This window comes from Gracilinanus agilis, chromosome 4 (genome assembly GCF_016433145.1).
Source record: "Gracilinanus agilis isolate LMUSP501 chromosome 4, AgileGrace, whole genome shotgun sequence".
Lineage (NCBI taxonomy): Eukaryota > Metazoa > Chordata > Mammalia > Didelphimorphia > Didelphidae > Gracilinanus > Gracilinanus agilis.
Genome location: NC_058133.1, coordinates 204,452,527 through 204,473,476, shown reverse-complemented (window position 1 = coordinate 204,473,476; position 20,950 = coordinate 204,452,527). Strand labels below are relative to the sequence as shown.

General features: G+C 34.6%; 1 protein-coding gene across 2 annotated transcripts in view; it reads right to left on the bottom strand.

Annotated features, from left to right (window-relative positions):
- The window catches only part of TLK2 (tousled like kinase 2), a 153,861-nt gene that overhangs the window by 5,852 nt on the left and 127,059 nt on the right, over nt 1-20,950 (bottom strand). For both annotated transcript variants that reach the window (XM_044674187.1, XM_044674188.1), the window contains 6 exons: nt 17,945-18,036; nt 14,460-14,549; nt 10,969-11,138; nt 9,673-9,811; nt 4,455-4,566; nt 449-556 (listed from right to left, as the gene is read on the bottom strand). In XM_044674187.1, the coding sequence (XP_044530122.1) occupies nt 449-556; nt 4,455-4,566; nt 9,673-9,811; nt 10,969-11,138; nt 14,460-14,549; nt 17,945-18,036 (711 nt within the window). The remainder of the gene's footprint in view (nt 1-448; nt 557-4,454; nt 4,567-9,672; nt 9,812-10,968; nt 11,139-14,459; nt 14,550-17,944; nt 18,037-20,950) is intronic.

Here is a 20,950-nt window from a genome sequence, read left to right as displayed (position 1 = left end):
AAGGTCTAGGAGATTGCTCAGAGTCCTACAGACACTGAAGAGTCAGGATTGAAGCCCAGGCTTTTCCATTACACTTAATTTTCTTATCTCTTCTTATTAGATGGTGAGCCCTTCAAGGTGGCCACTGAGTAGGAGAGCAGTAAATCATCTATCTGTTGGATGAACAAAACTGCTCCTCCTTTCTTTTCCCTCCTCAAAGAGCCTTCAGATTGGCCAGCCAGTCACAGACTGATTTAACATTACTCATATGGGAATAAAGGGGATGGGAAAGGAAAGGTGTAGGATTCATGTGCCTGCTGCCACCAGGAATTATTCATTCCTGACCTAACAATTTAAATGACTTTTGGGAAAATAACCAACTTTTATTAAGCCCACCATCTGTCACCATTCAAGGAGCAGCCTCAGAAGGCAAAGTCAACATTTCAGCCTTGGAATATGTCACGCTTACCTTTGCTTCAGGTGTCACAACTGGTTTTGGAGGGAACTGCACCTCAGTAGCTTTAAGAATAGTATTTTCTTGCAGAATATCTTGCTGGGACTGGTTATGGCCAAAAGGCTGTTATATTTATTAAAAAAGAAAACAAGAATGATTGGTAAGATCATTGGTTTAAACCACTGCCATCCCTTTACTGATACAATTCAAATGAAAGGAGGAAGAAAGAAACTTATTTCAATAAGAACTACTCAGAAGCTGGCAAGTCTAGAATTTTAATCTGAAGATTTAAAATGGGGATCAGCAAACTCTCTAGTCCTGAATTATGCCTACAGACCTGAACTATACCCACAGGTATCATAGAGTTCAGAAAAAGGAGAGATGAGAGGAAGAACTGAAAAAAAAAAATGTAGTGAGCTGGAAAGCAGGAGGAATTAAGAGAAAGAACACTCCAAAACGAATGGCCACAGACACCAGTCATCAACTTCACTAGTACCACAGTTTGCCATTTATTTGCCATACAATTCTAAAATATAATTGCAAGCCTAAATTTAGCATTACAATGTTCCTCCTATGAGAAGCAAACATTAACAAATGGCTCTTAAAAATTCCTCAGCACTGATATGCTACATTAGATGACAAACAGTAATTAAGCATTGGCAGCTAGGTGCTGGCTGGGGTCAGGAAGACTCATCTTTCTGAGTTTAAATCTGGCCCTGGGCAAGTCAACTTAAACCTGTTTGTCTCAGTTTCCTCATCTGTCAAATGAGCTGGAGAAGGAAATAGCAAACCACTACAGAGTCTTAGCCAAGAAAACCCCAAATGGGGTCACGAAGAGTCAGACATGACTGAAAATGACTGAACAATAAAATTAAGCCTCACCATTCCTGGGTATTCTTCTCATTTTGCGGAAGGACAAAGAAATAAAGGGAAAGTTGTGGAGTTAAAGAGTAACTTTAATTAAGCTTAATTTCATCATTATCATTTTTAAAAGACATTAAGAGATTTAATAGCGTGTGCTATAAAAAAAAGTACACAAATAGGCTACTCATGGTCTAAAAAATATACCATGGTCTAATGCAGTGATGGGCAAACTTTTTCTTTTTAAAGAGGGAGCCAAAGGAAAGGAAATGCTCATCTGACAGTCTGTTTCTAAGGCAACTCTTTCGAAGTTTCATTGTATTGTATCCTATTCATTGTATTAGTCAGATTAGGAATAATGTCGCCAGGCCAGATAGAACATTTCAGGGGGCTGCATCTGGCCCACGGGCTGTAGTTTGCCCATCACTGCTCTAATGGACCAAATACATTGGGTGGAAGCTACAAAATCTGGCTTCTGGTCCTTGAGCAAAATCACTTCAACTTTTTGGGCCTCTGTCTCTGTCTGTCTCTCCCTCTCACACAAAGACCCAAATATGCAGCTGTAGGTTACAGCATACTAAGTCTCCTGAAAAAACTAATATTATCCATAACGGGGAAGAACAATCAGCAAATACAGTGATTGTGTTTGTTTGTATTTCTATTCCCAAGCTTAATTACTGGTTTAATTAGAGCCTTTAGCCTTGATCAAAGGCATAGAGGTATAATGAAGATGAAAGTGTTTTCTGAGCCAAGCTCCCTAGAATGGAAACTTGTAACACATTTATTTATTATAGTTTTCAATCAAGAAAATGTTCTTTATTGCTGAAGTGGTTTGGCATATGTAAACCTTAGGGATATAAAAAGTTCCCACTCTACCATATTAAATTTATTATATACTTGGAAAAAAAAATATTCCACAAACAATTCTTTATATTCTTTTTTAGAAATAGAAATGTTGAAGTATACTTATAGCTGACAAATTCAGAATAACAAAAAGGCAAATTTTTTAAATAAAAAAAATTTACAGAAGCAGGTAGCTGGCTCAGTGAATAAAGCTCTAGGTCTGAAGTTGAGAGGACCTGGGTTCAAATCTAACTCAGACAATGTCAAGTAACTTAACCCCGTATTCCTAGCCCTTGCTCTTCTGTCTTTAAAGTTGTTATAGAAAGTAAGATGTTTAAAAATTGCCATTTAAAAAAAAATAAAAGCAGTCCATAGTCTCCTCTCCTATCTTGGGAACAATTTTTGATGAAGTAGATTGGGAAAAAGAGGAAAAAGAAAGAGGAAAATATATAAAATAAAATATACATATTCTCTTTCTCAACTCTTAGGTGTATTATTTGTGATTGATTCATATAGGTTATGTCTATCTTCATTTATTTTGGGGAATTACATAACATCTTTTTAATAAATCAATTAAACTCAAGAACAGTTCACAATAGATAAAATTTCTAAATCCTGCGATAAACAATCTTAGCTTGTAAATGTAGAATCCAATTCAATTTAAAAAATCATCAAGTTAATAAGTGAGTTAATAAGGCATAGGACAAAACAAAAAACAAACCACAAAAACAAAATAGTTCTTGGTCTTACATTTTCCTGAATTTATATAACATGGAAATAAATATAAAATAATTTGAGGAAGGCGAAAGCATTAACAATTGGGGACAATGAGGAAAGGCTTTATGGCAGAAAGGTAAGAAAGATTCTGAAAGGTAGGAGATATAGTAAAAAAAAAAAAAAAAAAAAAAAAGAATCCTAGGTATAGAGGACAGCTTGTGTGTATGCTTAGAGACAGTTAGTCAAGCAGTCATTAAGTGCCTACTATGTGCTAAGCACTGAGAACTGGAAAGTCTAGTTCAGAGAAATTGGTAATAGTCCAGCTGGCCTGGAATGCTAAATGCATGAGGATGGAGAATGGTGTAAGGCTGGCAAAGTAGGTGGGAGCCATCTTGTTGAAGGATTTAAAAGCCAATCAATCCATTAACAAGCATTTATTAAGCACTGTGTGCCAGACACCATACTAGGTTCTGAGGATATAAATAAAAAGAATTAAATGATCTCTTTTTCAAAGAAGATGACAAGTCTAATGAGGAAGAACACGAACACACACACACACACACACACACACACACACACACACACACACTCTATTAACTATGATATGAATAACTAAAAATGAACACAAAAACTGGAGAGGTAGGTTAGAGTCCTATTAAAGTAAAAAGGAGTTACTGAGTTGGGGGTAAAATTGAAATAGTCAGATCTGAGCTTCAGGAAAATCATTTTGGCTTCTGTACATAGGATGGACTGGGGTAGGAAAAGGCAAAGTGTCAAATTAAGAGGACATCACAATACTACAGGCAAGAAGTATGACAGTCTTAACTAGAGAAGTAGCTATAAGCTCAGAGAAAGGTTTGAATGCAAGAGATGTCGAGGCAGAATGGCAAGATGTGGCACTTTTTGATTGCACAAATGGTGGGTGAGAAAGAATGAAGAATCGAGATGACAATAAGGTAGTAAACTTGGGTATCTATCTAGAAGGATGATATTGCCCTTAATAATGCTTTAGTTCTGAAGAGGAATGGGTTAAAGCAAAAGACAATGAATTTTTAAATAGAAATATTTAGTATAAGGTGCCTAAGGAACAATTATTTTGAAACGTTCATCAAAGAGGTGGTGATATGGGACTACAGTTTAGGAAAAAAACTAGAGCAGAATACATATAAATCCAGGAATCATCTACAAGATGATAAGTGAAGTCATGGTAGCTGATGAAGTCACCAAGTAAGAGAACAGAGAAAGAAAAGCAGTCTTGAGGGAAGAGAATTGGTATATAAATTCATCTTCCAGATATAATGATCCAGCAAATAAGAAACAGACAGAGATACCATTCCAAAGTGAGCCTAAATTCCTCCAGAATGTGTGGAGACAAAAAATTTGCAATATATTTTTGTGCAATGCAGTTAAATTTAGAAGGTATCTTAAGCTAAAAGGAGACTGTTACCCATTCTTTGATTATTTTATAGGCAATTCTAAAACAGTCTACATGGTTTCCTCAGCTGTTGATGATAGTTCCACAGTATGAATGGTACTGGGAAACAAAGTCCACCCTCTGGCACATGTTCCTCAAATGCAGATGAATGTTCTTATTCCTTACCTTCCTTCCATAAAGACACTGGTAGAAGATCACTCCCACTGACCAGACATCAACTTTATTGGAGATCTTTGGTGGTTCCTTTCCAACCACAAAACACTCTGGTGGCAAATACCTAGTAGGAGAAAAGTGAGAGAAATTCTTAAAAAAAAAAAAATAATTGTACCAAACTAAGACATTCAATGAGAAGACATCTTTTATTTTATTTTTTAAAAAAAGGTGAGAAACTAGAATGCTGTAAATACACCCACACACCCACACACCACATACACACCACACCACACCACACCACACACACACACTAACAACAAATCAAACAGCAAATATTTAAGGACCTACTAGGTATCAGACATTGGGGATACAAGTATAAAAAAATTAAATATTTCCTACTCACAATAAGCTTACATTCCAAAGGTAAATATTCAGAATAAATACAAATCTGCACAAAGCAGTTAAATAAAAGGTAGTTTGAGAGAGAGAGAGTACTAGTAGTTAGGATTAGGGTGAAGAAACAATATCCTTACAGAGAATAGTGCCTTTAGCTGCATCTTTTAAAAAAACTCTTACTTTCTGTCTTAGATACTAAGTATGGGTTCTGAAGCAGAAGAGCAGCAAGGGCTAGAAAACTGAGATTGAGTGATTTGCCCAGCAAGCCTGGCTCCTGAGCTACCTCACTGCCCTCTTAGCTGCATCTTAAAGGATGAAGAGAGAACACTGCAGGTAAGGGGAGAAATCAGTGCAAAGACATGGAAGATCATATGATGACAGAGAGAAGGCTAGTTTAGCAAGAACAGAGTATGGGAGAGAAGTAATGACCTATATAGATGGGAAGAAAATTTGGTGCCGGGTTGTGTTGGGCTTTAATAGCTAAAGGAGGATTTTATATTTTGTCTCAGATGTCAAAGAAAGCCACTGGAGTTGCCTGAGTTGTGAAGTTGCATGGTCAGATCTATACTTAAGGAAAATTACTTTTACAGTAATGTGGAGAATGGACTGGGCTTCTTATATTTTTCTACTTTAAAGGAGTGGGAGTTTAAAAGAAGGCTAATGAAGCAAATTAATGCCAAACAATAACATTTTAGGTTGCCTTAAGTAGCACAATGCAATTCAACTTTGGTCTGTAGTCCCAACACTGGCCACTATAGAGACTAGACAGTCAACCACACAAATTATATGGTGTGGAAGGTAAATACTCATTGGCAATACAAAGGCCAAGTAAATAAAGAGCCATTCATTTCTAAGAGACTTGATCCACATGGCAGCTGGAATTTGGAATTCAGAAGATAAAGTTTCACCAAATTTCAAAAATTCATATACTAAGTTGGGAATGCTCTCTACACTCTCAATTGCTAAACTATTTCAAAATCCTAAATAAAGTTACTTCCCAAATCTGCAACTTCTAGCTTGTTTTCTGGCAACTGAATATTTCCTTGCATTAACCAGATTTCAGATATTCAAGAGGAGAATCTTGTTTCTTTAAATTTAACTTTTCTCATTATAATTTTTACTATTTCACAATGAAAATTGTTATCCAAAAAAAATTGTAGAATCCAAGAAAGAGAATAAAGGGAGAAGAGGTAAAAGGAAGGAAAAACAGAAAGAAAAACAGAGAAAAAAGGGGAAAAAAAAGAATACAAATACAGTTATCTTAAAAAAGAAGATATATATGCACCAATGACCAAGCATGTTCCTAAAGAAGAGAAAATATTACTTCCTTCTCTTCTTTGGTAGGAAACTCTAAGTATGGAATATTACACACTTTGTGATTCAGCTCATGTGTGTGTCAACTTTCCGAACTGCCTCCCACCTACATTCCTTTCTCTATCCCATTCCTCCCATGCTCCTTTTGTTACAAAGTATGACTTGCTTGGTTGGGCAATAGAAAGAGAGAGATTTCAAGATGAAGGGATGCAAGAAGATACTGATGTAAAGGCTAAATAAAATATTTTTTAAAATATTATTTAAATTTAAATTTCTATTCTAATGCCTAACATACTTAGTTTACAAAACAATGAAAAGAGGAAAAGAAAGTATCTATCTAAATATAAGTCCTCAGGCCATTAACAAACTATTTTTTTAAAAGGAGCAAGAAAAAAAAATCATCCAGGCTGCTTATAGTGGAAAGTATACCAGATTTAGTCAGAAGTTCTGGGTTTTAATCCCAGTTCTCGTTACTAGCATTGCACAAGTCCCTTAACCTATCTGAGCTTCAATTTCTTTAACTGTAAACAGGAGCAATAAGACTTATCAATAACAAAACCTTGTATGAGGCTAAAAGAAATCTCAGAAGGAATCAAGTCCAAGTCCCTCATTTTACAGAGGAAGTTGAGGAAGAGGAAAAAGTTAAATGACCTCCCCTAATTAAGTGACTAGCCCATTTGGGCAATAAGTGGAATCTGTCATAACAGATGTTGGCCTATCCAAAGCAATTACTAATCTTTAACTCTTAATCTTTATTTTTAAAAATTCTTATAAGGCTGATTAATATTGTATCTTTTCAAATAACGTAGTCTGAGTATTAAAATTCATTTTCTTTTCTCATAATTCAAATTACCACAAAAGAAATTCAAATCCAAGGGCTGATACCTTTATAAAACAAAAGGTAAAAAAAAATTTCTAGAATAGGCAAAACATATTGAAAATGCTATTTCTATTTTTGACCTGGCATTCTGCAATCTTATTTAGTAACAAATTTTTACTGTAGATTTTCTGTGCAAATGCACTTAAGAAAAACTAATCCAAAAAAAATAAAACCTAGTTTGGAATGACAGGTGTAGATTAGGAATAAAGCACCTCCTGAATAGTGACAGAACAAAGCAAAGGATGCAGAGATGAGGTCAAAGCCAGCACCTCTGCTGGTCATCTAAAAAGGAAACAAAAATTAGAGACTGAGGAAAAGGGTAGGGTCTGATCCCTAGTCTGTTGCAGGCCAGGGTAGTGGAAATGGAAGCAAGCAAGACTAGGAACCAGCAACCTTACCCAGAACTGCGGTAGAGTAGCAGCAGTGTCATCTATATTACAGAGGGGATAGGAGCAGAATCTAGCAAATTTATTCAAGCATCTAAGAGGGAGCAAAAATCTGCTCCCAGAACAAAGTTTCAATCCATAAACTGGGGCTGGAGACATACCTAAACAGAAAACATAATATAATAAGACACTGCACAAAAAGTATATGTAGATTCTCCAGAAGTAGACTCCAGAAAAAAGAACTGAGCCAAAAAGACTCCAAAGTGGATGGAAGAAATGAAGCATACAAAAAAAAAAAAAATGAAATTAAAGCTCTTTTGGAAAAAGACTGGAAGGAATAATCAATTTAGAACTGAAAGCTAAAAACATGACCCAAATAGCAGACTTCCTAAAAAAAAAAAAAAAAAAAAAAAAAAAAAAAAAAAAAAGGGAAAGAGTAAATAGAAATCAACAATTCCATGAGACAAAAAAAATGTTAGAAGTCAAAAGTTTATTGAAAAACCAGAATAACATGTGAATTGGTCTACCACCAAAAACACCCGAGTTGGAAAGGGACGAAGGAAAAGATAATTTAACTTAGGATTCCTTAAAAACTATAGCCAAACAAAAAACCTGAACACTATATTTTGGACAATCAGAAAACTGCACAGAACCATTAAGAACCATCTGAAAAAAATCCTAAATTGAATGCATCCATAAATGTAATAGTCAAAATTCAGGTCAAAGAAAAGATTTTTTTTAAATTTAAAACCTGAACAGAGTTGTAGGAAAGTTAGATAAAACCAAGCTCTAACTTACTGAATGAGAATAATAAGGATTATACATATTATTCATCTCTGAATGACACCTTTACAAAAACTAACCTTAGGTGAGGGCAAAAAACAGGCATAAACAAATTTTAAAAAGCAGAATTACCGAGCATACTCTTTACTGACCACAATACAACAAAAACTTGAATGAATAAAGGGAATTTGAAGAAAGGATTCAAATTTAAATGGTGTCTAAAGGAGACCAAAGAGGAAAATGACCCATACGTACAAAGGAATTTATAGCAACTATTTTTGTTCCAGCAAAAAACTAAAAGTATGGGGGGTATTGCTGGGGAGGGTGGGGGGGGTTGTGCTAATCTACTGAGAAATGACTAAATAAATTATGCTATATGAATGTAAAGTAACATTACTGAACCAAAAGAAATTACAAAAATATTAAAAAATTTTAAAACCACAGTAACAATTAATGGGAAAAATCTTCACAGACTCTCTGATAGCCTATATTTATAGGCAATAATCACACATAAGAATGGCTCTGCTTTAAGAGATGGTGATTATAAAGAATTTGGAGAAATAAGGCAAGGCATTAATAAAACTGATATGGAAAACTGATGCAAAAGAAAAGTAGACAGAATCAGGAAAACAATAATACCGTGACCAAAATACTGTAAAAGAAAACAATGAAAATCTTCATCATTCTGATCAATGATAACTCAAGAAGGATGACAAAATATGTTTCTTGCATCATGGTCTACAGGTATAGAATGAGGTATGAGTTTTCAGACATGATGAAAATATGTTTATTTTACTTAAATGTGTTTATTACAAGGGAAGATCATTGGTAAAGGGAATAATTATTAAGTTATACTGATAGTTTTAAAAAGAAGCAATAAAATTTGTTTAAAAAATTAAGGGGAAAAAAATTGAGACTGACAAAAAAAGTGAAGCTTATATCTAGAGTACTTCATTTCTATGAAAAGGCAGGGACATTCAATCTCTCTAACTCTTTACTCAACTAACATGTCTCTTTCCAAAGTATATGGGACCCAAAATTCATCTTCGTAGTGAATCGACAATGGAGTTGATGAGTATACACACTCAATCTCCTTCCCTCTCCCTCTCTCTGATTTGACAATTGGGTATAGGAGATATTTTTAGATATAGGGTACTCTTAGTGTCCCTAAAAATCACAGCAGATAAACAATAAGCATTATTCTGCTTATTATGCCAGTACAAAAATTATGATGTAAGCAATTATCTGATTTGATACTATACATAACTTATTTAATCAAAATACTTGAAAAGGGAAGCAAAAGAGGAACAGTAACAGAAAAAAAATCAAATGACATTTCAATATAGTTACTATATGGACAGGAGAGATTTGCTTGACTTGGGTTTTTTCTTTTTAACAGCTAAAGCCAATTAGTTAAGTTAATTAATGATTTCACTTAGTTTAAAGTCCATTCCAGCAAAACCATACTTACCAGTAAGTACCTGCACCCTGTGATGTTAGCTCCATACCATCAACTGAATTGTAACTATCATCATCCATAATCTTAGAAAGGCCAAAATCTGTGATTTTTATCTCTCCACATGCTGTACCATTTACTAGAAGAATATTACCTAAAAAGAACAAAAGTTCTTATAAGTAAGAAGGAACTTACAGATTAAAATAAAATTTCAAATAAGTAAAAAGAGGACAGTTAAACCAAAAATTCATACAAAAGTGAAAATGTAACACCTTTGAACAAAGCTATTAAGAGACTTAAATGCTTGGTAGCAGATTTTTTCCCTAGGCAAATGAACTATCTCTCTATTGATCTATCATCTATCTGCCAAAACAAAGTAAATTTGGTCAGAAGGTGGTGAATGTTCATATAACTTTCAACAAATCTCTAAACCAAAAGGGTTGTTTGGAAGAAGATTAAGTAAAAACATAAAATAGAATCAAAAATAGTACAACAGTGACACCTACAGCTCCTATGAGAACTTTGAAAAATGTTTCGAATTAATGATGCTAGGGAAAAAAACGGAAACAAACAAAATCACCAAAAGAAAAAGCCAATTATAATCCTGTTTATAGTGTTCTTTAGATCATGTTCTAACATTGAAGTATGTAACTTAGGTAAACTATGATGTAAATATTAGGAAAAGACTCAAAATTAAGAAAAAACTATAGCTTTGGCTCAGCAAAGGAAGAGAATGAGAATTGCTTTATGAAACCCATACAAAACAGCAGAGTAGCATATATGAAGCCAAATGAAGATTTCTAAAGGAAATACTTGTGTGGGAGAAACACATCACAGAATAGAAAGAAATAAATCTATTTCTGCATTTGTTTTATTCATCTTTGGTGATGAATGTAATGTCTGCCCTTTTGTAATAATTATTGAAGTTAATTTGTTCTAAGCTGAATCAAATGAGGGATAATCAGAAAAAGCAGTATCATTTTGGACACCCATCAAGAAGACCTAAAAAGAGTAGAGAATGCTTCTAGAGTATAACAGAACAAAAAAAAGATGAGAGTTGGCCACGGTTCCTGAATTAAAACTCCATTTTCAAATTCCCTGGCCCTATAAACAAGTATCCAAGCCCCCTTGCATCACTGATGTTCAGTGGAGCACACAGGAGCCTCTCTCTCAACCCCTATAACATCTCCAGTCAGGTATTAGCAGGATTCTTTGGCTCTTGACAAATTATATTTATAAAATAGAGGTTGTTTATTATAATTCTAAGAATAAGAAAATCAAATAGTTATGCTTTCTAACAGTGAGACCTACCTGGTTTGAGATCATAGTGAATGATAGGGGGTTTGATTTCATTTAAGTACTTTAAAGCATTGACAATCTGCATAATAATGGATCGGGCCTCTTTTTCTGACATTAACTTGTGCTGTTTCAGGTAGAAGTCCAGATCATTCCCCTCACAGTACTCTAACACTGTACAAAACCTAAAGGTAAAAAAATAAAGATCAAAAAGATAAATGTAAAACATTCATAAAGATTTAACATTTCAATTAAACTCAACAAACATTAAATTAGTAGTAAGGTGAAACCATCTATACAAATCAGTGGAACGGCTTCTCACTCCTTTCATTTTCTCCCTCTTTTTCCTCTCTATTTCTTTGCTCATCACAAACCACAAGCCAATCTATTCATTTATAGGAAGACCAACTTATAGAATCTCCAAGCTAAGAATGTCCCCAATCCAAGACTCTGGGCTCAGAATCAGTTCTGAGGATTTCTCTGCTAAAATTTTGGCTTAGGGGTACCTCTTCAGAACTGAGTTGAGAAATGATTACATTCTCTGGACTCAAGAATTTTAATGACTATAAATAAGACATTATTTAGAAGAGGTCCTTTCACAGATGCAAAAATTACAAAGCATAAATGTGTGGAAGTACATGTATTTTTCACTGCTTAGAAGAATCTGATTTTTATTTTTTTAATAGCATTGAAAGAATGAATGTGATTAAGAGGAAAAGAATTAGGAGTTAGGTAACCTAGGTGGTAGTCCCAGTTCAATCAATAACACAACTATGTGATTTTCAGTAAGTCACCTCCCTGGGTCTCAGTTTCCCAGTTTATAAAATGAGGTGTTGAGAATAAAGAGTATATGAACTCTAAATCCCTGTTATTTCTAACAACCTATGAATCTATGACTAAAACAACCAGTCAACAAGTAGAAACAGAATTTCAGCACAATATATGAAAAACATGTCTTATTGATGTTTCTAACATGGCACAATCAAGTCTTAGGAATTTTTCATTTCAATGAATACATACCTTCAAACACAATGTCTAATTATTTTAGACAACTCCTAGAATACCTGGCATCTAGCTGCCTACAACAAATCAACCTAAAATGGACTTACATACATAACCTGGGGGGTATCTAGCTATTTTTAAAAATCGGACTGGACATGGCTAGTGCTAGACTGTGAACAGTTAAAGATTCAGTATATTAATATTCAAAAGTATTTCATTTGGTTATTACAAAGATAAAATAAGATAATGTATATAAATTCTAAAATATTATTTCAATTATTACTATTATTTTTCTATATCACAGCCTATCCATCACACATTAAGCACCTACTATAGGCTAGGCAACAAAGATATAGATAAAGAAGTGAGACAGATTCTGTCCTTAAAGAGATTACATTCTATAATAGGGAAAAGGAAATATAAAGTATGGGACTGGGGTAGACGGAAAGTAGACCTTCGGGGTCATTAACAAATGAAAGAATCAAAAAAGGCCTCTTGATGAACATCAAACACTGAAGTCACAAAGAATGGAACTGAGAAAAGCACTGACTTCTAGAAGAAGAGGTCATGCTAACACAAAACTAATTTCCCTTTTTTAAATTTTTTTAATCTTTACCTTCTGATCTCAGAATTAATACTGAGTATTGGTTCCAATGCAAGAAGAGAGGTGTAGGTTAGGCAACTATGCTTAAGTGTCAGGCCAGGTCTGAACTTAGGACCTCCTGTCTCCAGGCCTGGCTCTCTATCCTCTTTATTTCCTTTGGTAGACAGGATTATTAAACTAATAGGCGAGAGGAATGTGATGTATATAGTTTATCTATATTTTAGCAAAGCTTTTGAAAAAATACCCCATACTATTTTTGTGGAGAAGATAGTGAGATAGTCACTGTATAATAACACAATTAGATAGACTCAGAATTGGTTAGATGGCTAGACTCAGTCATTTATAGTTTAGTATTTTTTTTAAGTTAGATCCTCAGGGATCTTTGCCTGGACTTGTGCTGTATAATATTTTTTATCAATGACAGCATACTCATCACATTTGTAGATAACACAAAGCTGGGAGGAATAGCTAATATACTGGATACAGCCTTCTCCAAAAAAGAATCTAATAAAACATAAAGGTTAATACTTGATGACCAAAAAAAAAAAAAAAAAAAAAAAAAAAAATCAGCTTTACCAGCACAAGATGAGGTTGGGGAGTTGGTTAGAAAGCAGTTGCTCTGAAAAATTTCTAATGGTTTTAGTAGACTGTAAGCTCAATATTAGTGAAAGTATGAACTGATAGGCCAGAAAGCTAATGTGTTTTTGCACTACATTGAGAGAAACATAACTTCTAAGAATAGGAAGGACAGTTCCATTTTATTCTTTGCCAGATTTCATATGGAGTACTGTTTTTAATTCTGGGCACCAAAGTCCAGAGATGGATAACCTGGGGGGTGTCTAGCTGTATGGTAATCGGCTTTCAATATGTCATAAGAGTAGCAGTTGAAGGAACTAGAAATGTTTATTGGGGAAGAAAGAAAAAGGAAACACAGAATAACTGCCTTCACATAGTCAAAAGTGATGTTACATGGAACAGTGATAAGATTTGTTCAGTTAGAATCTAGAGAGTAGAACTAAGACCAGTAGATTAATGTTCCAGAGAGGCAAATTTTGGCTTGATGTAAAAAACAACTTCCTTAGAACTGGAACCTTACAAAAATGGGAGAGGCTACCTTAAGATAGTGGGTTGGAGGCTGCTAGGTGGCTCAGTGGTTTGAGAGTCAGGCCTAAAGGTGTGAGGTCCTGGATTCAAACCTGGCCTGACACTTCCTAGCTGTGTGACCCTAGGCAAGTCACTTAACCATAGTTGCCTAGGCTATAACACTCTATTTGCCTTGAAACCAATACTCGGTATTAAGTCACTTAACCCCTATTGCCTAGCTCTTATTGCTACCCTGGAAACAAAACACAGTATTGATTCTAAGATGTATGGCAAAGGTTTTTATAAAAAAGAAAGTAAAAGGGGCAGCTGGGTAGCTCAGTGGATTGAGAGCCAGGCCTAGAGACAGGAGGTCCTAGGTTCAAATCCGGCCTCAGACACTTCCCAGCTGTGTGACCCTGGGCAAGTCACTTGACCCCCATTGCCCACCCTTACCAATCTTCCACCTATGAGACAATACACCGAAGTACAAGGGTTTAAAAAAAAAAAAGAAAGAAAGAAAGTAAAAAAAAGAAAGAAAGAAAGAAAAGTATTAAGAGTTTCTTCAGGGTTTTTAGGGTTGAGCTTAATAAGATGGCCAATGCCAACATATATTCACTAGCACTTTTTTTGGGGAGGGCCCAAAGGCATGGAGTTCATTAGTAAGGAAACACTTCCCCATATACAAATAGGTTCAGTGCTCTTTTAGGGTTACTGAGTTGTAATAGTCTTCCTAGGCCTGAACTTCAACTCTAGAAATGTCTGTAGCATATTCCTAAGAAACCATGGAAACTGTCTAGATATCTGAGATAGTACTTACGAGTCAGTATCCAGTGAAAAGTAGTCATATAGCTTAACTATCCGAGGATGATCCAGTTCTTTGTGAATTCGGTATTCCCTACATGCATGCCTACAAATGAAACAGAGAATTAACAAGTTTCTTTGCTTTTATTTCATGGCTATTCTGTAAACATATCACCAAACCAACTAAAACAACAACAATGAAAAGCACTCATTTAGCCCCTTCTGTCTGCATCTGTTCTCTTTAATCCTCTGCCTTTATCTGGTTCCTATTCCTAAGATTCAGACACAGAGAGAAGGAAGAGAAAAGAGATAGTCTCCCCAAAGAGACTTTAGTATGATTGTCTGCCACATGGAATTTTGTCTAAATCAGGCTGGTTTTCTGAAATGTCCCTTCAAGTAGTTGCAAAAGTTTCTGATATCTTTTCTTAGCCTCAAGGACTAAAAATTAAAGTTTGCTAAAAAGAGGAATTTTACATGTAAGTATATCTCTTGATTTGGTAGCAATATTTCTAAACAGAAGTAAATTTCATATGGAATAAACAAGGAGAAAAGATTCAGAGGTAATGGCACAAAAATCTTTGTTACTTTGCTAAAGGAGACATGTGTTTGGTAGCATATCAAACTATTCTTAGAAGTCCTGCTTCAAGATGTTCTGCATTGTTTGAAAATAACCTTAGATGCAGGCATAACTGCATTGCTTAGTTAGTCTACATGCCAGTCAAACCTAAGAACTTTGCTACTCTCAATTATGTTTCTGTCTTTGAATCTTTGACCCAAAAATTAAGTATCAAGGTAAGTTGGCTGACAACATTCCGCTATTTTTAAATTTTGCTTTATTCTCTACCTGTAAGGGGAAATATGTTTAGATTCTCACAACAACTGATTTTATTTATAAGTCACATCTTGATTGAGATGCATTGACCATACTTTTACTTACAAATCTCTACTATAAAGTTTTTTAAAGCTATTTTTGGAGTATATTCTGGATAGCAATCTGTAAATAACTGCTTTTTTCTACATTCCTAATTCTAAATTTATTTTAATAATTATCTAAAAAAAATTAATTCTCAGGGCAAATGCTAATCCAACTCTCCTGAAATGTTTCTATTGGCTTTTACCTTTCTCCTCTACCTTCTAATCCCAAGCTTCAAATTTCTATGCTCAATGTTACCCCATTTGGGTCAGATATTTTATAAATCTATTACTCTAGTACAAAAAGCATTAGAAAATAAGAATGACTTTATAAATTAGAGAATTTTAGGGAATTAGGGAAAAATAATTCAAAGCCTACACCATATAAAATGAGTCAATAACCCCCCCATTATATATGAATCATTTAAAAAAAATTTTATAATTTTTTTCTCATCAGATGACAATTTTATTATAATACACTTTATGCAATTATCAAGAAAGGCATTTTACTTTACAATTAGGAGTTATTTTTAAAATTAAGCATTTTATAGAGACTATGGTAAAATGCTCAATATGGATCTCCTTTAGAACTTCAAGGCAGTTTATGGCAATTTGTACAGTATTATAATTTTGGATTCATGAGGATTACCTGAAGAATTATATGTTCAAAGAACAATGTTCTTAAGAAAGATAGGAAAGTAATATTTCAGAAAAATCACCAAGTTTATTCAAGCATGTATTGTATAACAGGGATCAAAACATTCTGACATAAGCTTCTCATGATCCTATATTTCCCAAGGTCTCCTCCTTCCTTGGCTATGCCTAACTAACTGGGAATAAGAATACCCAAGTGGCCCTACCACTTGGATACTTTCCCTCCTAATTACAAACTGGAGTAAAAAGATTTACTCAAAAGGAATAAAAGAACAGAAATTTTTATTTGAAGAGCCTGACTCAAGAAGCTTGTTGCTCCATCCTTTGGTAATTCCAAGAGCTAAGAGGAACAGTTATACTTATTTCCCCCAGTATCTTTACTTGCAAGATGCTATAGGTCTCAATATTGAGATTTTCTTTGATCAAACTCTGAGAAAAGAGAACAAAGTTATACCCTTTAAGGCTATACCAAGGTTGGGTTCCAGAGTCAACTTACTGAGAATGAATTTGGTATGATATCCAAGGAATCAACATCCAAGGAATACAAAAGAAAAAATGAATCAGTTAGGTATTTTCTATGGGTAGACATCAATAATAATCTACCCTGATATCCTCAGGGAATGTGGAATCCTAAAAGTCTCTTGGATACTCAGAATGGTATGTGGCCTCACTCATAATTAGTCAGAAGAATACATGGTTCTTGTCTCTGATGTTCTTAGCATCCATTGCTAAATACATATTTAGTCAGTAAAATATACTTTATTTTATTTATTTGGCATGTTCTTTCTATGGAATAGCTCATCAGAATTACCAAGACTACATCTGCCTAGAAATTCTAGGACAAGCTGGAGGTTGGATGCATTTAAGTAGGACATAAAGAAGGAGGAATCCTAATTACCCTAGGGCTATAGGAATTCTATAAGCTTAAAACACTATTTTCCATAGTGGTGGTGGCTGGGCTCTAAGAGGAGTCAAGTTTCCAAAGAGCTAATGAACAAGTATTAACCATGAGTTATTTTAAAGAGTTTGTGCACCAAAGTTAAGTGTAGCGACACAAGTACTCTGACGTCCCCATAGGTTTCCTTCTAATATCAGCACTATTTTTCTAGTACTCTGCCACTGAAAAGCAGAACTGTTTATAGAAAAAACCTTACCTGTCAAAGGGGACTTTCTGTTAGTTAGTTCAGCACCTATTGTCATCAATTATTTAGCTTAATACACCACCAAAATGGAACAAACATTAAACTTGACAGGCAATCTAACAACAATCTAACTACAAATGAGTCCTTAATTTACAACATCTCAAACTTTGTATGAGGAAAGACAAAATAGCCAGAACCCAACACTGTGGGAACAAAGAATCAAAAGCTTTACTATATAAAGGCCAACTTGAAAAGATAAATTTAACACTCTCCTTCCCATTTCTCCTCCCATTTTAGTGTGGTTTACTTCCTTCCAAGGAGAAAATAGAAAGTCAAGCAGGATATAAACCTTCACAAAGTGACCAGCATAAAGTATTGTCCACTATATTTTGTGTGAATATTCAGAATCACAAGGTCATGGACAACTATAGTAATCAGTTGCTCCAAACTCATTACTTTCATGGTGTTAAAGGGAGAGCTCCTATCAGATAGCTTCTCTATATAACCTCTTCCTCAATAAACTTCTTAAGTCTCATTTACCTGCCTTTGAACAACAAGCTCCTCCAGTACCTCCCATCTGCTCTGAATATATCTTGAATGTATAAAATTATTTACATGTTGGGTTCTCCATTAGAGTGTGAGCTCCGTGACAGCAGGATTAGTTTTTTGCTTTTATACCGCCAGAGCTTAGCACAGTGCCTGGTATATAGTAGGTAATGCCTGCTGACTAATTGGAGCTTCTGATCATGGAATTACTTAGGGAAAAAAATCTTTTCCTATAAGGTTCACTTACTTGTGGTAATTCTCTTTTTTTTCATCTCTCCAATTTTTATTTAACTGATGAATTTTCACAGCTACATATCTCTGTTCTGTTAAATCAAATGCCTACAAAGAGAAGGAAATTTAGGTCATATTCTGGTGGAGAAGTTCAAACAAACAATACGGGTATCAGAAACTAACTAGAAGCTCTTGTTTTTCAAATGAATATAATTAAAGGTTCAAAATATTTAAATGAATCTGACAGCAGATGGCACCTCATTATAATACCCATTTATTTCAGAAGAGTCATCAACTATTTGAAATTTATAATCTAATAATTCAAAAATATCCAAACACAAGAGCATCAAATGATCTAGAAACACAAGCATAGGCATAAGTCACAAAAGAACAATTCATAACCAAATGGCTATTGCTAAATAATTTATATCCTGGGCTGCAAAGTAACTTCATTTTTAGAGACATCTTCCCTAATCCTATGGGATGTCAAATGATTCCTGTAAAAAGGGAATTCTTTGTTTTCTTTGTCTATTCTGAGTTTACACTTGTAAAAATGGAATCCTTTATTCTCTCAGCCAAGTTAGAGTTAACATTTTGGTTAACAATAACTTAAGTACAACCACTTTACCTCACTAGATTGTGAAGACAGGATTAACTCTCCTTTGTCTGCCATTTGATTGAATCAACACAAGTTTGAACTAGGTGTAAGAGCTTGAATACCACTTAGAGAATTCACACCAGCCAGGAAACTATGAACCCTTTTGATGAGAATTCAGACTTCCAGAAGGTGAGAAGTGGATCCCACAGACACTGCCCTCCCTGGGCAGTGCTGGGCAATTTGGAAGCTGTGATTGGCCCTTGTGAAGAAGGGAAGGGACATGAAGCCATTATAAAAGGCCCTGAATTTCTGGGGCTGGGGAGGTCAGCTTCAAGAGAAGCTTGGCTTCAAGAAAGAAGTCAGCTTCAAAAAGAAAGTTGGCTTAAGGAAGAAAGTCCACCTCAAGAGACACCTTCAGCTCAAGTCATCATCTTGACCTGACTCTTAAGAGGGAACATGGGTGAGTGGAAAACTGGCTTTCCCTTCCTGTCTTCTGGAGAAAGAGTTTAATTCTGGATGAAGGTCAACAAGTCCTGGCTGAGTCAAGCACCAGAGCAATATTTAGTTAGATAGGTTAATGTCTTTTCTACCCTTTTGTATTTCTCTGCTTTCATTCTTTTCACCTCTTTTGTAAATAAAAACTATTAAAGTCATTTCAACTTTGAGCAATAATACTTTGAATCAGCAACCACCACTATTATTTATAATCTTCATATATTTCAGTCAAATCACTAAAATTTAATCCTTACATCCAATAGTTATTCCTATATCACTCTTGGGAAGCTGGGTAATGAAAAATATTGGCCATTGGGCAACAAATTTCCTTCTAGAATAGAATATTCAATCATTAAATGTTCTTTCTCTCAGCATTGTGTAATTAGAAATCTTAAACCATTGGACTCCATCTCCCAGAATTCTTTTTCTCGTCCCAAAATTCCTTTTCCCATCGTCCACATAGAGTCCTTACGTATTGTAAATAAGTGCAATAATCCTGCCCTCTCACTCTCTTTTTCTTGTGTGCACAGCTGGGAAAGCTGGCTTTACTCAGGTTTTCACTTTTGTCTTTTTATTCTGTTTACTTCAAATTATTATTAATAAATCTTATTAAATATAATACTTGGAGATATTACATATTAATTTTTAAGCTTACACTGTACTGAGGGTAGAGATAGGAGAGAAAGGAGTCAGAATCAACTCTATTCTTTAGCTCTATTCCTTGAAATCACATCATTAAAATATAGACTTAGAGAAGTCTCTTTAAAACCCTTAAACTATATATGAATTTTGACTCAAACATTATAGAGGAGTGATTAGCACAATGGCTCTTCTCTAGAACTGCTAAAATAGGGAAGGCATGCTTCTACCAACAAATGATCCTATTGATGAAGTGAGAATTAATTAGGTTTTAATTATCATGAAGTGGCAAGTCCATGTGACTTCTCATTAACTTGACAGACAAGATCCTGGAAATCATGGTTTGGTAATCTGAAATCACCTGCACAAGTTCTCTCTCCTACAAGTAAGGCATCCTACAATAATCCTTGTCAAGTATGAATAACAATTCATTGCTCTGTTTTGTAAATTTGTGTTCGACATAATGATTTTTCTCAAAATAAGAAACTGTGAGGGTCACAGAAGTACTGGTATTATTATCCCTTGTTGGATTAGGGATTCAATAATCAGACGAATACCATCTATTGCCTCCTTAGTCAAGGGATACCGAGGCACACAAGGAACTGGTCCTTCCTTTGTCCTCACCCTGACTGGAGTAGCTGATTTTAGCAACCCAACATCCGTAGATAATTTTGACCACAAGTCCTTAGGTATATCCTCAGGTATTGGATAGATAGTACCCAAGTCATCCTCTGTACTGCTGGAATCTAAGAAAAGCAATGGAAAGGCCTTCAAAGATTCCTCTGGGAGATGCAAAGAAATATCACCAGATTCAGTACATTGGATAGTAGCTCTTAATTTAACATATTTAACATATAACATATTACAGATCACATATCACAAATAATGTAAATAGTTGTGTAAATAGTGTGTGTATATTATAAATTGTACTATAGTGTAAGTATTGAATATATGTAAAGGGTGTGCACATGTATATATGTATATCATGCCTGTATATATTGTATGTATCATGTATATGTGTGTAAATGAAAATTCTGTGAATACTTTGATATAATTGAGTTGCAAACATTCAAATGTAATTTGCATAAGGGAATTTGATGTTTTGTTTAATTTTGATGTAAAGACTTATGCAATGTTGTATTAAAATGTATTTTCCAAAATGGTTCGCATTTATTAGTTGGTAGGATATTTCTGTATTAGGAGTTATGTTTGATGTTTGTTTTGACTTTTGTATTGATATTTCATATTTGCTGTTTATTTTGTTGATTTTGTTGGAAATTTTACATTGTT